This window comes from Solea senegalensis, linkage group LG10 (assembly GCF_019176455.1).
Source record: "Solea senegalensis isolate Sse05_10M linkage group LG10, IFAPA_SoseM_1, whole genome shotgun sequence".
Taxonomy (NCBI): domain Eukaryota; kingdom Metazoa; phylum Chordata; class Actinopteri; order Pleuronectiformes; family Soleidae; genus Solea; species Solea senegalensis.
Window position 1 is genome coordinate 6,639,425 of NC_058030.1, and position 13,840 is coordinate 6,653,264.

Consider the following 13,840-nt stretch of genomic DNA (forward strand, 5'->3'; position numbering starts at 1 on the left):
TGTGAGTGAATGATATCAATCGATTTCCAACGAACGAACAAAAACTTCAGGATGACAAGCATCTCAACATCACGACGGTCAAAAACCTTTTGCCCTTCCAGGTAAAATGCCTAACAACAACAACAACAGTGACATTGCTGCCTTTATACACCTGAGCCCTGCACAGCAACACCCAAAAAACACACAGAGCAAATTACACTTTACAACATATTTGGCTCCTGTAAGCGCCTTCATTTGTTAATTAAAATATTGATATTTGCCCTCGTGTATCGATTATCGTATTGCATGAGGAAGGACGACGATATATCACCAAACTGATATTCTGACCCACCCCTAATCTTTAAGCTGTGAGGAAATGTTCACATTTACTATAGTTTTTGCTGCATATATTGAACATTGCTGTTATTCTGTATATTTGATATGGTGCGCAGTGTGAGTGAAAATGTCCTCACTAACAAGTCAGTTAGATTACCCAACGATTAACCAGGCACATCACGACAAATGTATGGTAAAGGTTATTTTTCATCATTGCTAAGGAAACTTGCATTTTATAGAAACCTTGAACTTGCACGACTAACAACACTACTCCCATATGTTGCTACACAGCATCGTTACAGCTTTTGTCCACCAACAGCACCAAGTCCCTCTATGAAAATATCTCAAACGTTACAAATATTGCACGTAACTGTTTACTAACCACATTCATGGGATCACTGTCAACACTGTCTATGTACATGAATGTAGAAATACATGTCCTAGACTTTTAGAGTTTCATGTTGACCTCAAGCCCAAGTGTCCTCGTTGTCAACACTTAAAACAACTTGGTCCTTACAAAGACAGAAAGTAGAGACACGACGTGTTATACTGAGAACATCCTCATGTTGCACAGCATCACAGTCCACAGCTGTGTCAGACAGCACACACACACACACACACACAGTGCAACATCACCATAATGTGTTCAGTTTGACAGACTGAACACACTGACCACAAAGATTACTCACGTAAGTCTCGGAGGCAGTCACTCCTGAAATGGGTCATAACAAGAGAAGGAGAAGAGCAGAGGAGGAGAGAACTAGACTGTGTCTGAGAGAATAAATGAATGAATGAATAAACAACACACACAGCAAGAGAGACAGAGAGAGAGAGAGAGAGAGAGAGAGAGAGAGAGAGAGAGAGAGAGAGAGAGAGAGAGAGAGAGAGAGAGAGAGAGAGAGAGAGATATAGGTTGACCGCTAAGTGAGGCAGCAGGTTGTACCATTTAACACACTGAGAGGGGTGGAGGAGGGGGAATGTTTCATTTATCTACATGAAAGAGGGGAGGAGTGGGAGTGAGCATGCAACTACAGTAATAGAGTGAGAATAGGGCAAAAAAGGAGGTGGAAAAGAGAGAGAGAAACCAATGCTATAAATAAAGAGAACTGTTATAACAGACATTCAGGTATGAGTAAACCAAGCAGTCACTCGGGGCCCCTGTTGCTACAAATGGGCCCCTAAGTAGGGCCAGGCCAAACTGACAGGATCTTATAGGAAAAAAATACAATCTGTAAAAATAAATAAAACACTAAAGAGACGCAAAATGCTATGAAATAACTGAGATGTCTGCTACGACCATCATGTGATCAACATGTTTTAAAAAGGATGTTTACAGCCGTAGACTGTACACAAAAATGGACGTAGTTCTGGTTGCAAAACAAACTCCCGTTTTTGAAGCCTCGGGATACATAATTTTGACAGCTTTAGCGAATGCAAATTCACAGATGTCACCTGCAGCCAGGCGCCTACTGGACAATAGCAGCCGTCAATCACACTGATGTCCTCTCACATGTGCTGTGCTTTATTCTCTGCTTTCCTCGAAAAAGGGAACAGAATTGACAAAATTGAATTTGTGTGCGATTGAAGAAGATCTGACGGTAGCCATCGAGAACATTAACTCCTCCATAAAATATTTACTGACGTTATAAATCAAGTGGGGATGTAGGCTCATTTTCCCACAAACTTCCATTCAAACAGAGTTATTTTTGGAGCCGCCCTTGCCTGAACCTGAAGGCATCATCAATCTTTATATACAGTTATAGCTAGGCATGGGTCAAAATATCAGTTTGGTGATATATCGTTGTCCTTCCTCGTGCAATATGATAATCGATACGCCAGGGCAAATATCAGTATTTTACTTTACAAATTATGGTAAATAGTCCCTGCCAAATGAATGAGGGGAAACTTGGTCAAAGAAGTTATAATGGTGGAAAGCTACGTTAAGAGATGCTCCATCCACGTGAATAAATAGTGAAATCCTGCATTTTTAACTTTTGTTTTCTTCAGTTTGACAGATATCGTGATGTATCGCTACATGATTGTCCTGCAATATATTACTTATCACAGAATCATTGTATCGTGATATTATTGGTATCGTTTCCACCCCTAGTTATAGGTAGTTGTATCGGTTTACACTCAAGCTTATATTAGTGATTGCGAGTGAAGTCTCACAACAGAACATTTTGTAAAGGAGTAAATTAAATCAATGGTAGTGATGATGCAATCTTATGACAATAAGTTTGTTTGACAGCAAATACTTCTAGTTCAATCCATTCCTGCAGGCGCTGCCTCCACACAGAGTGTGAATGATGTAACATTGACAGTCGTCGAGTGCAGTATACAGTAGGTGGTTGTGGTAAAAAGGATCAAATCAAATTCTGCTTTCAAATTCTACTGCACTCTCTAAAATTAAGAATGCTTGGCCACTTGAGAAAAAAGGAAATAAACAACTTGTATTTTACTGCCACTCTCCACCAATAAAATGAGCCTAAGATCGCCAATGTATGTGAGAAATATTATCTATAACCATCAGCACCTGTACTTTAACTTAAGCAATCCAGTTCCATATTTTGTCCTCCCTGACAGCCAACTAGTCATCTAAATCTGCTTTAATCCCAAAATCCATTAATGATTTTTTAAATTTTTAATTAAAGTTGCCTGATCTAATTAAAATGTGATGATGAGGAGCTCTGGGGGCGTTTCCTGGCCTCATTTATTTATCTTGGCATCAACCTCTGCGAGCAGCAGCCAAACAGCCTCCCAGCATGCAGTGCAGCGAGAGCCTATCCATCACACTTCAGGTCAACAAGCACGAGTTTTGTTGTACACACTGTATGTCATTATTGTGTGCATGGTTTTAATTACTTTGACCAAGGAGGTCATGTTTCTGCCCGTTTGTCTCTCTATTATTGGACAAAAACAACATTATTTTAATAACATTTAATAGAAATGATTTGATGTTGGTGGTAATTCAACATCCACCTATTTTTTCCCTATGTTTTAAACAATGTGGTAATTTTAAAAAAGGCCTTTGATATACATAGTATTTAATTGCAGTGGTGTACAGTAAAAATCACTTGAGTGCTATGATACTGCATGTAAAGGTTTAAATACTACTTAATTAAATATAACAGTTTTGTTTCACCTTCAAACCCAAAACAATAATGAATCAATAATGATTAACCATTAATATACATTGCTTAACAAATGTATTAGACCACCATTAGAAATCTTGTTTAACAAAAACTTCTTTCAATCTAAAACATTGTTATTGTTATTTATTTGGCAAATAACAAAGTAAATTCACCTTTTTATGCCCAAATTTGGGTCGTTTCACTGGGCTTCTCTGAGAAGTCAAAAATTAACCAAACATTACTTTTTCTGTTCAGGAATGCAAATAATATCTATAATTTGACATCAACTCATCATCAACATCAACTTAATCAAGAAATAATAATGTGATTTAATATTTTCTCTGGTTATAGTTATATTGTGGCATTAAATGTCATACTGGTTAAAGAGCTTCTACATACTGGTGTATTAACCATTACAGAAACTTAAAAAAATGATTTTGATAATTACCAATGCTGTTAATTTAGGGCAGCTGTGGCATAAACTTTATATTGGGTGTTGGTCTAAGAAATGTGTTAAGCTCTGTATATACAGTATATTCAAGTGTGTGTTTAATTTGACATGAACATGTATAAGACACTTTTTGTTTATCTTCAGTGAGCTGAGAGGGAACTGTGTTTGTCCAGAGTCCTCGTGTGGAATCAAAGCTTCAACCTGTAATTTAGTCATGTCGCCGACATAAATAACCATTTTCCTAACACGCTGCTTCAGCCACATGTGAGGAAAACCTTTGTGAAGAGACATTCTGTGGATTTCTCATTCACAGTAAGTCATCATCAGCTGCTGCCTGTTGCCTTTCATACAGGTTCAAATGACATTCTAATGCACCACCTGGTGGACATCGAGCACCCTGCACAACAATATACTGCTGCCTCTGCCAAGAGGCCACAAAGTGCCACAAAGTGTCTCTGAGCAGCTTAAGCCAGAAAGTAAAGGACTGTGGTAGATGGAATTTTACGAGGACGTAGTTAATGGACCAAGGAAGAAATTCTTAAATACTTCCTCGCAAGAATTTAATGACACAGTGGGAAACTGGGCTGCTTTTGCAGAGGTTTGCACTCTTTAAAAGGTTTTTCTATAGTTATTTCAGGTGCCATTTCAAAAGGTCTTGTGTGTAAGAATTAGCGACATCTAATGGTGAGAAGGCAAACTGCAACAAACAGAGAACTCACCCCTCTCTTTACCAACGACAGTGACCTTCACGTACCAAATGTGATGTCGTTTTTCATGCAGGTGTTTTAAAGTTGATTAATGCTTCGGTTTAATGTGGGTGGGGCTATTTGCCTTCGTTTGGGTAGTAAAAGCTCGACCCTCGCCTAAAGTACAAATAAAAGGCTTATTTTAATGCCACAGAAACCAAACAAGTTTCATTTAAAAGCAATTCTACACTTATTCTACACATATCTTTTTCCAGTTCCTGCCAATAAATCCTCTTTTATGCATTTTAAATACAAGTCTGTATCATACCACAGAGTTTCCGGGTTGTAAGATGCTTCCGCTGAAAATAGCATTTCATCACTTGTAGAAACACCAAATTAACTAAACTAAACCATAAGGATGATGTCATTTATACTAAAAACCTGATGGAGAATGGCATTATGTTTCAGAAACTTAATCTATCCTTTGTTTTGTTGGATAGTGCTGTACAATGTTTAAAGAATTTCCATGACAACACGACCAGCTCTACCACTGATCCACTTGCACTTGCTTGTGAACTTGAATCACTTTCAAGATCTTGTTTGTTGGAATTTGCAGAGTCAAAAAATAGTATATATATCTGGCTACTTTCAAAAGTACCAATTTCCATGTTTTATTTGCTTTTCTCCAATCCACAGACTTCTGTGGATTGTCACGGAGTCATGTAAAAGTGCTTATTGGAGATTATAGTGTATGTTCATACTCTGCCATTATCATGCCTTATATATGACTCTGAGTTTGCATGATTTAAAGTTTGGACTTGCAGCAGCTGCAGGGTACTTTAGGGTCTTTTCAGTTCTTTGCAATTTCTGCACTGGTGCGTGTAGGGGATGGGGGGCAGCAGTGCAGGCGGGGCAATCAGATGCCCTGTCATTTAGGAACCACACAACATTATCCTGCAAGACAGCAGATTTAGGGCTTAATTTAAAAAAAGTGGGCGTTGTAATTGGAGCAGAAGTCACATTCCTGAATTTGAAAAGTTGTCTCCACAGAGGAGCTGCTTTGTTGTTCAGATGATGATTAAAAGTCACCACTGCCAGCTGACTCTCCTTATAATTAGCCATGTCTAATTCTGGGTACATGCTGATCAAAATTAGTGAAAGTGAGTTCCAGATGTGGGCGCTGCTCTCCGCCTCCTCTTCTTCCTCCTCCTCCTCCTCCTCCTCCTGCCTCCATAAATATATGACAAAGACGAGGGGATGGGGAGGTGGAGGTGGGTGGCTGTCAGCAAGTGAAATTTGGCAAGTGCTCTCAAATGAAACAGAGAGGGAGAGAGAGAGAGATAGTGAGGGTTTTAGAGGATTGGAGGAGCTGAGGACACAGAACTTGTCTCTTGTCTGCTAAAAGTTCACTAGGAGCAGCTTCTCCTCAAGATGAAGGCCACTGCAATCACCATGCTGATGCTGACTCTTCATCACATGTGCTTTTCCTCTGCTCAGGTGAGTGCAGTTGATATTCACCCCGGTTATGTTCATTTAATCGTTTATTCCAGTTTAATGTGAACATAAAAATAAAGTTTGTGGAGTCCAGCTTTATTGGGTTTTCTCGCAGCACCTTCAATTATATAGTAGAAAATTGGTTCCCTCTCACGCTCACCTCCAAAAGTCATTTTAATGAAAAGTAAATGTAATTTAATTTGCTAAATGGTTTGGCAACATTTTTTCTCACCCTGTTAAAGGTTTATTTTCTGAATTGCGGGTCTAACGACAGTGGATGATGCTTCATGTACAGAGTGTAAAGTCTGCCGAGTGTTATTTCAGTTCATATATAACTAATAAAAAGGTTATTTCATTTGTTTCCAATGGAGCCACTTAAATTCTTAATTAACTGATTATTTTATTTTATTTATTGAGTATTTACTTAACTTGGCTAGGTTAAGACCAAACAGGTTATTGTAATACATTTCCTGAAAGTCAGATATATAAGACTATTCTAGACCCCTAAATCAAAATACAATAAATCTATATAATATAGTTGTACATGGTACAGTTAATTCAATTTACCCAGTGTCTAGTTCATCAACAAAAAACAACACAATAATCATAAACACATTTTAAATCAAAACTAAAACTAAAACTAAAACTGTGTTGAGTTGTAGTTTTAATATTTTAAAATCATTCACACTGACGTTCTTGTCAGTGGTGAAGACTCAACTCAAATTCACCCTTTAAATCCACAGCTGTGACAAACCACAGCTGCCTCATATGTTCATTATGTGGCAGCTGTGTCGTGTTGTGCTGTGTCTGTTCTGTGATGTGTTGTAAGTTAGTGGGCCATGTTTCGCTGGGCTACTTTGTGCTGCGCCGTGTCGTGTTTTCACTGTGCTGTGTTTGTGTCCAGTGCAGTATAGAGCGGGGTCAGCAGTGGGCTCAGGGCCAGTTTTCACCTAGGTGATACTGCATTTGTGAAACAACCTCACCTCTATGTATGGAGCTCACACCTGAAACACACTTGCAGACTGGAGACGGACTGAAGTTCGCCGTCTGCTGCTGTCAAGACTGGTCAAAACCACTGCAACACATATTGGAAAAAGAAAAATAATAAATTCAATATGTAAACCAACCAATAATTACTACTAGTTATGGAATATCCTTTTCTCCATTTATGGAAGCAGAATATTTGTAACCACAGTTGAAGCATTGTGATAGTTAGTTAGTTTTGTTTTAAGGGGATAAAGAAAAAATAATCAATAATCATAGATAAAACAAATCCTATGGATTTAAGGTTCAGTCATGAAAAGTCTGCTACTGCAATAACACAAATGTGTGGGTTTCTTTACCTTTGACTCTTCTCTAAATCATTTAAAATCCATTGATCCACAGTCATAGTGTTGATGTTCTGGCAGCTTCTGCATCTTCAATGTAATTGTTTCTAACTAACAGAAAACCCTGAAGCTCCCTATCCCCTCTCTACATGACTTTTCTTTAACAGTAAAAACTAACATTACAATCACTGATTCTTACCTGTGTCCCCCATCAACAGGAGTGTCCGTCCACTCACGACCTGATGACCTCACTGCGACAGGTGGAGAAGATGCTGGCCGTCCATGAAGCGTCGTACCAACAGGGCCTTCGCTCCCTCAGGAAGAAGCTCACTGCTCTGCACAACAGCACCGTGGCCATGTTTAAGATTGACAAGAATGCCGGTGAGGAATACAGTGAACACTCCATGACGTGTGCATCTCAGGTCATCTCAGGTCACCATAGTGTCCTGTGAAAGGGAATAAGTTGAGGTCAGGGCAGTGTAAAAGAACAGTAAACACAAATAGGTGGCAGCACATGCTGTTTGTGTGCCGATTTAAATGGCACATAACACTATGAGGATGCTGCTATGATCAAACACAATATACAAAAAAATATGAAATAAATGTCAAACAAATCTTCTTGGAGGGATTAAACAAGAGTTAAGCAGCAAGAACGGTTCTTTCATTTTGAAACTTCAGGCCATTCTTTTGCATTTCTGGCATCAACAAGGCATTTTTACCCAGAGAACTGTCACTCACTGGATATTCTCTCTAAACTGCAGAGATGTTTGCTGTGCACATGAGCACTTTCTGAAATACTCAGGTCTTCTCACCAAAGTCACTTACATCACCATGAATTTGAACTTCAGCAGGTCATTTTGACCATGTCTATATGCCTAAATGCCATGTGATAATTAGATATCTGTGGGTGTTAACTAACAAACTAACTAATAAAGTGACCACTGTGAACATGTCTTCTCTATCTGGTCACAGTGTCCTGCCCCAAACCAGAGCCTCCTGCTCACGGCCGCAGACTGGGCAGGGTGTTCGGTGTTGGACATGAAGTCCACTTCCTGTGCAAACCCGGTTACGAGCTGATTGGTCCACGAACCCGAGTGTGTCTGGAGTCTCTGAGGTGGAGCGGCCAGCAGCCCATGTGCAGACGCGAGTCAGGTACACAGCTGATAGTACGGAGTATTAGGGCCACATGTAAAGACATTTTTGAAAGAAAAAAGGAATTATGACTTTTCTCAGAATTCTAACATTATTCTCAGAAATCTGACTTTAAAGCCGTTTTTTTTCTTTTTCTTTCAATTTTATTGACATGTGGCCCAAATACTGCATTTAAATGAGCTACTGAGTTTTTAAAATTTTCTGTATGAAGTCTTGTTTCACTCTGTTTTCAGGCTTCAACAGCACAGGAAACTCCCTGGCCTCCTTCTCTCCTGCTGCTCGCTCCTCGCTGTCCTCATCCTTCCCCGTCTCTGCTGCTCTGTCGGGATCCTCCTCTGTCTTATCTCCCCCGGCAACATCCTCAGCCTCTCCTCTCACCTCCTCCTCCTCCTCCTCAGTCTTGCCCACATCCTCCTCCCTCTCAGCCTCTGTGCGGCCTTCTCACTGCACCCACTTCCTGGGCTCCACACGCTGCACGTGTGACGTGGGTTTCACCATATCGGGGCGTGACAACAACATCTGCACAGGTTAGAAATGTTTTCATACAAATAACTGGTTAGTGCTTCCACTTCCACTTCTCCCCAACGCTTCCATCTGTGTTTCAGATATCAACGAGTGTCGCCTGTTTCCACTCGGTCAGCCCGGTCGCCTCTGTGTCCATCAGTGCGTCAACTCTCCCGGCAGCTTCCACTGCTTCTGTCCAGATGGGTACGATCTCGCCACAGACGGACGCAGCTGCACAGGTCAGAGGTCGCGAGTTGTCCTGTCAGTTAGTGGTTAGTTGTGGCTGTACATTTGTGATCCTTCCATCTTCTCTTCCTCATTCAGACATTGATGAGTGTGAAACCAGGATGCACAACTGCACAGCAGACCAGGTGTGTGTGAACACATACGGGGGTTTCCAGTGTGCGGCGGTGACGTGTCCTCACATGAAAAACGCCACATATATAAAGACGTCCCCAATGTAAGATCATATCAACTCAACAACATCATTATTTCTTTATAGCATGTTCCGCTTTTTAGGGAGGTGAGAAGGCCTTTTGTTTCATAAACTAGAAACAACACTCTTTCTCTGTTCAATCTTGAATTGTCAACGACTCAGCAAAGTTGAGTCAGTTTGTTTCTATGTAATTCAGATGACTATTGTCCTTGTGTCAGTATACAAACACTAACGGGGAGTTGATTTATTGAATAAAGTGCTTCCACTGCGCTTGTTCATGTTAGGCATTTTCTGATCGACCTTTTACTGTATGTCACAGGCCAAAAACTACTTAACCCTAAGAACACAGAGCATTTAGGCTGCTTTTTTCCATTACTATGATAAAATTTATATATAGAGGCGATAAGAATGTGCAGTATAGAGAGTCCTGTATCCTTTTTTCAGAACAACCGATAGACAATCTGATGAAAACATTTTTTTCATTTTCACCAACTATATAAAGTATATATAAATATACACCTGAGCAAAAAGTAATAATTTCAGCAATTTCGTTTTTGTCTATTTTGTAACTTTTAAAAAAATATGCAATATTAAATGAATCATAACTTTGACTCAACAACACATAAGGCATTTTTAAAGCCTGACCTATAAACACACACACCCAGGATGTCCATATAAGGACTTGTGTATTATTCCCATGGCAATTTACCAAGAGTGAACCTGCGGCACAGATCTGATATGAGCATTAAGCTGGAGGCTTGTCTTTCTACCATCAATTCACTTGAAAATATTAAGTTTTTTAAGCTGACTGTCTCCTTGTCTGTCCAAAAATGAAAAAAAAAATTCTGTGCACATTATTATTTGAAGGTCAAATACTGGGGGCATTAACTGTGGAGAACGTGCAGAGCATCTAGATCAGTTTGACTGAGCTGAACTATACACGCAGTACTAATTTCATTCCCCACCATTATCTGGGAGTCCGAATCAATCCATTTTGTATGAATCAATCAAATTCATAAATCACATTTTGCCTCTGTGGGCTTTGTAATCTGTATATGATGCAACATTCTCCGTCGTGTTCTGTAAATGAAGTTTTTTTTGAGCGACAAGTTGACAACATGAACTTAACAGCATTTATAAGGAGAGAAACACTGTATCTTCTACAGAGAACAGAGGAATTATCAAGTAACTGAAGACACAATTAGCAACAAAACTGCCGAGTTAAAATAAACAACAGTGATATCAGCACAATGAAACTGCACACAAAGGAATTGGAGGAGCAATGCAAACTGAGTCAGTGAGTGAGAAAGAAAAACATTTAACCTCTCACCTCAAAAGACCAAGATATAAAATGTAAATGACAGGGACAGAGATGGAGAGAAATTTGAAGACAATGCATGTCACATCCCTGTCGCCCACTCACTTTCTCCACCCATCATTAAGTCAGTTTCCCTCCGGGCTGCGAGTCCAAGTGAGGTTTGGCGCTTGCTGTGCAGCCTCTCTCCTGAGCCTTCAGCCTCCTGTCAGGTGATCAGCTGATTGGGTGGGAGGCGTGAGCATGTTTGTGGTGGTAAACAGGAACTAAATGTGGGGTTGGAGAGTTTTGATTTACTTCCAAATCAAAACTCCAGAAATGCAGGAAGGATAGAGAGCCACATGCAGGGTCAAGTGTTGTGTTAGTGGTCATTTCACCGCTGTTAAGTCAAACTATAGATACCTTTTATGATTTATCGAGTCGCCAAACTTTCCATCTCTTTCTCTGTGTTTTCCAGTGTAACAAAGTCACAGTTTACTTTGTTATTTATATTTCTAGCAACTTTTACTTTTACTACATTTCCTCGAACTATATAAATGTCTTGCTAAAGGACAAATATAGACTAGCAGAGCCAGGAATTGAACACACAGCCTTCCAGTTAAAAGACACTTGTACTTCTAAAACCGAAGTAAATTTTATACCAGAAAATTACTTTTGATACTTAAGTACAGTAAATGTCATATACTTTAAGACTTTTACTGAAGTAAAGCTGACTTCAACTTCTACCCAAATCATTTTCTGGTAAGATGCTTTTACTCAAGTATCCCTTTTAGATACTTTATACAAGACTGGTGTTTTTATGCCAAAACTCAAAATACACACTTGCAAAGTCCTTCAATTAATCCATAACTTCATTATCATGTAATCTACATATCACTTTGTATTCAGAATTCATGTTCTCTGACTCAATCAATCAATCAATCAATCAAACCTGTTTTACCTTCCCCAGGCGCTGTGAGAGGAACCCGTGCATGCTGGGAGACAAGGCCTGCACTCAGGCACCAAATTCAATCTCCTTCCACTTCCTGTCTGTGGTGTCCAACATGTCCGCCCCTCGGGTCCTCTTCCGAGTGTCAGCGGCCCGTGTGCTGGGCGACACACTGCGTTTTGGTCTGGCGGGCGGCCGTGGACGGGGCCACTTCAGCGTGCAGCGCTCGGGCCGACAGACCGGCACGCTCCTCCTGGTGACGCCCATCAAAGGTCCCGCTGCTCTGGAGGCCGAGGTGGAGATGAGCGAGCTGGAGCACAACGCCCTGCTGGGCCGCTACCTCACGAAGGTCACCCTGTTCGTCTCTCCATATGAGTTTTAAGTGGAGGATGGGTGAGAGGAGATGAGGTGTCGAAGTTCACTGAGTGAAAAATCTTAACCCAGTTTACCAAGAAAGAACTGTTATAGTCCAACTAAAACCACAAAGGTACGACTATTAGGGTCAAACTGAAGAGAGAGAAAAAGTTTTTAAATGTGTCTTACATTATATCTATAATGAGACTATATTTCCAAATATAATAACGTAAGACAAACTGTTACCATTTGTTTGTGTGGAAAACATGACCTGGGTTTTTCCAATGATATATTTATTTTGAGTAAAATTATTATTCGTTTATGAATTACTATATTCATAATCAATTAATCTGACGAGTATTTTCTCGATCAAATCAAGTAATCATTTGGTCCAAAAAATATTGATCAGTTTTTGTCAAAACTGGAAATGATTGATGTACTTTTTGTCCACAAGCGAAAATAATTCAATTTTAATGATTTCTTTGTTGTATGGAGCAAAGAGACCTAAAATAATTGACATTTAAGAAGCCAAAACAATCAGAAATATTGTTTTAATAATGAAAAAAAGCTTCAAACCGATGATTTGACTAATTGTTTCAGCTCTAGTACAAAGTGGGGCATGGTTGATGACTGAGCCAACACAAACCCTACATGTGATTACAAAGTAGAGCTTCAAAATGCAAAAAAGAGGAGCAAGAAACCAACAAAAATAGAGTAGGCTACATTTAAACTAAAAGCGGCTGTTCATCAGCTGATCAAAAGTTTAAGTTTGTTCAGGAGTGTATCATTTGGACCAAAATCGATCTCGTCACACTCTCCGGGGGTTAGGATTTGTGTCATTTCTTTAGAGTAAATATACAATAGGAGTGTACAATAGAAGATGGATTGGTCAAAATAGTATAAAGGTATAAAGGTATATTTTGACCTGACATTATATCTGAAATGAAATGAAAGCACAAAGTGATTTCTGCCTGTAGGAGAAGAGTATTTTTTTGATGATCGCTTTGCAAGTGAAGGAACAAGAGCGTTTGAACTGAATAAGTGGGTGAAAAGAGAAGAGGGAGAAGAGAGGATGGTTGGTGTCGAACCACTGAGTGATGTTGGCCTCTTTGAAGGTGACTTACTGTATCTGTTGAAAATCCAAATGTACTCATGCATATGCATCTAAGTCTTAGATATTAGTCAAACCTTTTTTTTTTACAACCGATGAGCTTAACTTGTGGAGACGTGGGGAAAATGTGTCTAGTTTTGTAGTGTTAGAAGTGTTAGAAGTGTTTTGTGACTTCACCTGAATAAACTGAGACTGACCAAGAAAGTGCAGGAGGAAAAGAATAGTTTGAAAAGTGTGTTGGCACTGTTATTGTAGAGAAGCACATTGCAATCACATTAGATTTAGTTTCCTAATAATAACAACTGCCGTGTTATCACCCTGTAATCTCACTGAAGCGGTGCCTCTGCGTCTTGCACTTACAGGATACTTTGTTCTTGCTACAGAATCATTTAAATTACTATAGGATGCACACAGATATATAATATATATTCTAGGTGGGTCTATCATTGTAAAGAGAAATCTGTTTATGGGTTTTATCCAGTTTGTTTAGCTCTTTTATTGCATTGTTTTCAGTTTTTTTCTTATGTAAGTATGTATCATGTCTGTATTTGACTTTTACCTCCAAAAATATTTTATTTATACATTTACCTTTGAATAACACAAACTGGGATTGTGTGTATTTCTGTGAGGGT

General features: G+C 39.4%; 2 protein-coding genes across 5 annotated transcripts in view; one reads left to right on the top strand and one right to left on the bottom strand.

Moving 5' to 3' along the window:
• Positions 1-7,674, bottom strand: part of LOC122776427 — a 35,593-nt gene extending 27,919 nt beyond the window's left edge. Inside the window, exons 1-2 of one of the 4 annotated variants that reach the window (XM_044036964.1) lie at positions 7,608-7,674; positions 7,064-7,142 (exon numbers count right to left, since the gene is read on the bottom strand). Coding sequence is in view for 1 of the 4 variants with exons in the window: in XM_044036963.1 (XP_043892898.1) it covers positions 1,005-1,041 (37 nt within the window). In the remaining 3 variants the exon portion in view is untranslated. Of the gene's footprint in view, positions 1-1,004; positions 1,088-7,063; positions 7,143-7,607 lie in introns of those variants that run through there. The other 3 variants (XM_044036963.1, XM_044036962.1, XM_044036961.1) reach the window with 3 other exon arrangements.
• LOC122776408 (fibulin-7-like) lies at positions 5,862-12,549 on the top strand. Its single transcript, XM_044036934.1, has 7 exons — positions 5,862-6,083; positions 7,627-7,789; positions 8,381-8,560; positions 8,794-9,087; positions 9,166-9,303; positions 9,389-9,524; positions 11,765-12,549. Exons 1-7 carry the CDS (start codon positions 6,018-6,020, stop codon positions 12,123-12,125), a joined length of 1,338 nt encoding a protein of 445 aa, XP_043892869.1. The 5' UTR covers positions 5,862-6,017; the 3' UTR covers positions 12,126-12,549.
• Positions 12,550-13,840: the final 1,291 nt, after the last annotated feature.

Coding starts and splice junctions, on each gene's coding strand:
- LOC122776408 (XM_044036934.1), top strand. CDS start 6,018: ATGAAGGCCACTGCAATCACCATGCTGATGCTGACTCTTCATCACATG. Junction 9,088..9,165: donor TGACAACAACATCTGCACAG/GTTAGAAATGTT, acceptor TCTGTGTTTCAG/ATATCAACGAGTGTCGCCTG. Junction 9,304..9,388: donor AGACGGACGCAGCTGCACAG/GTCAGAGGTCGC, acceptor TTCCTCATTCAG/ACATTGATGAGTGTGAAACC.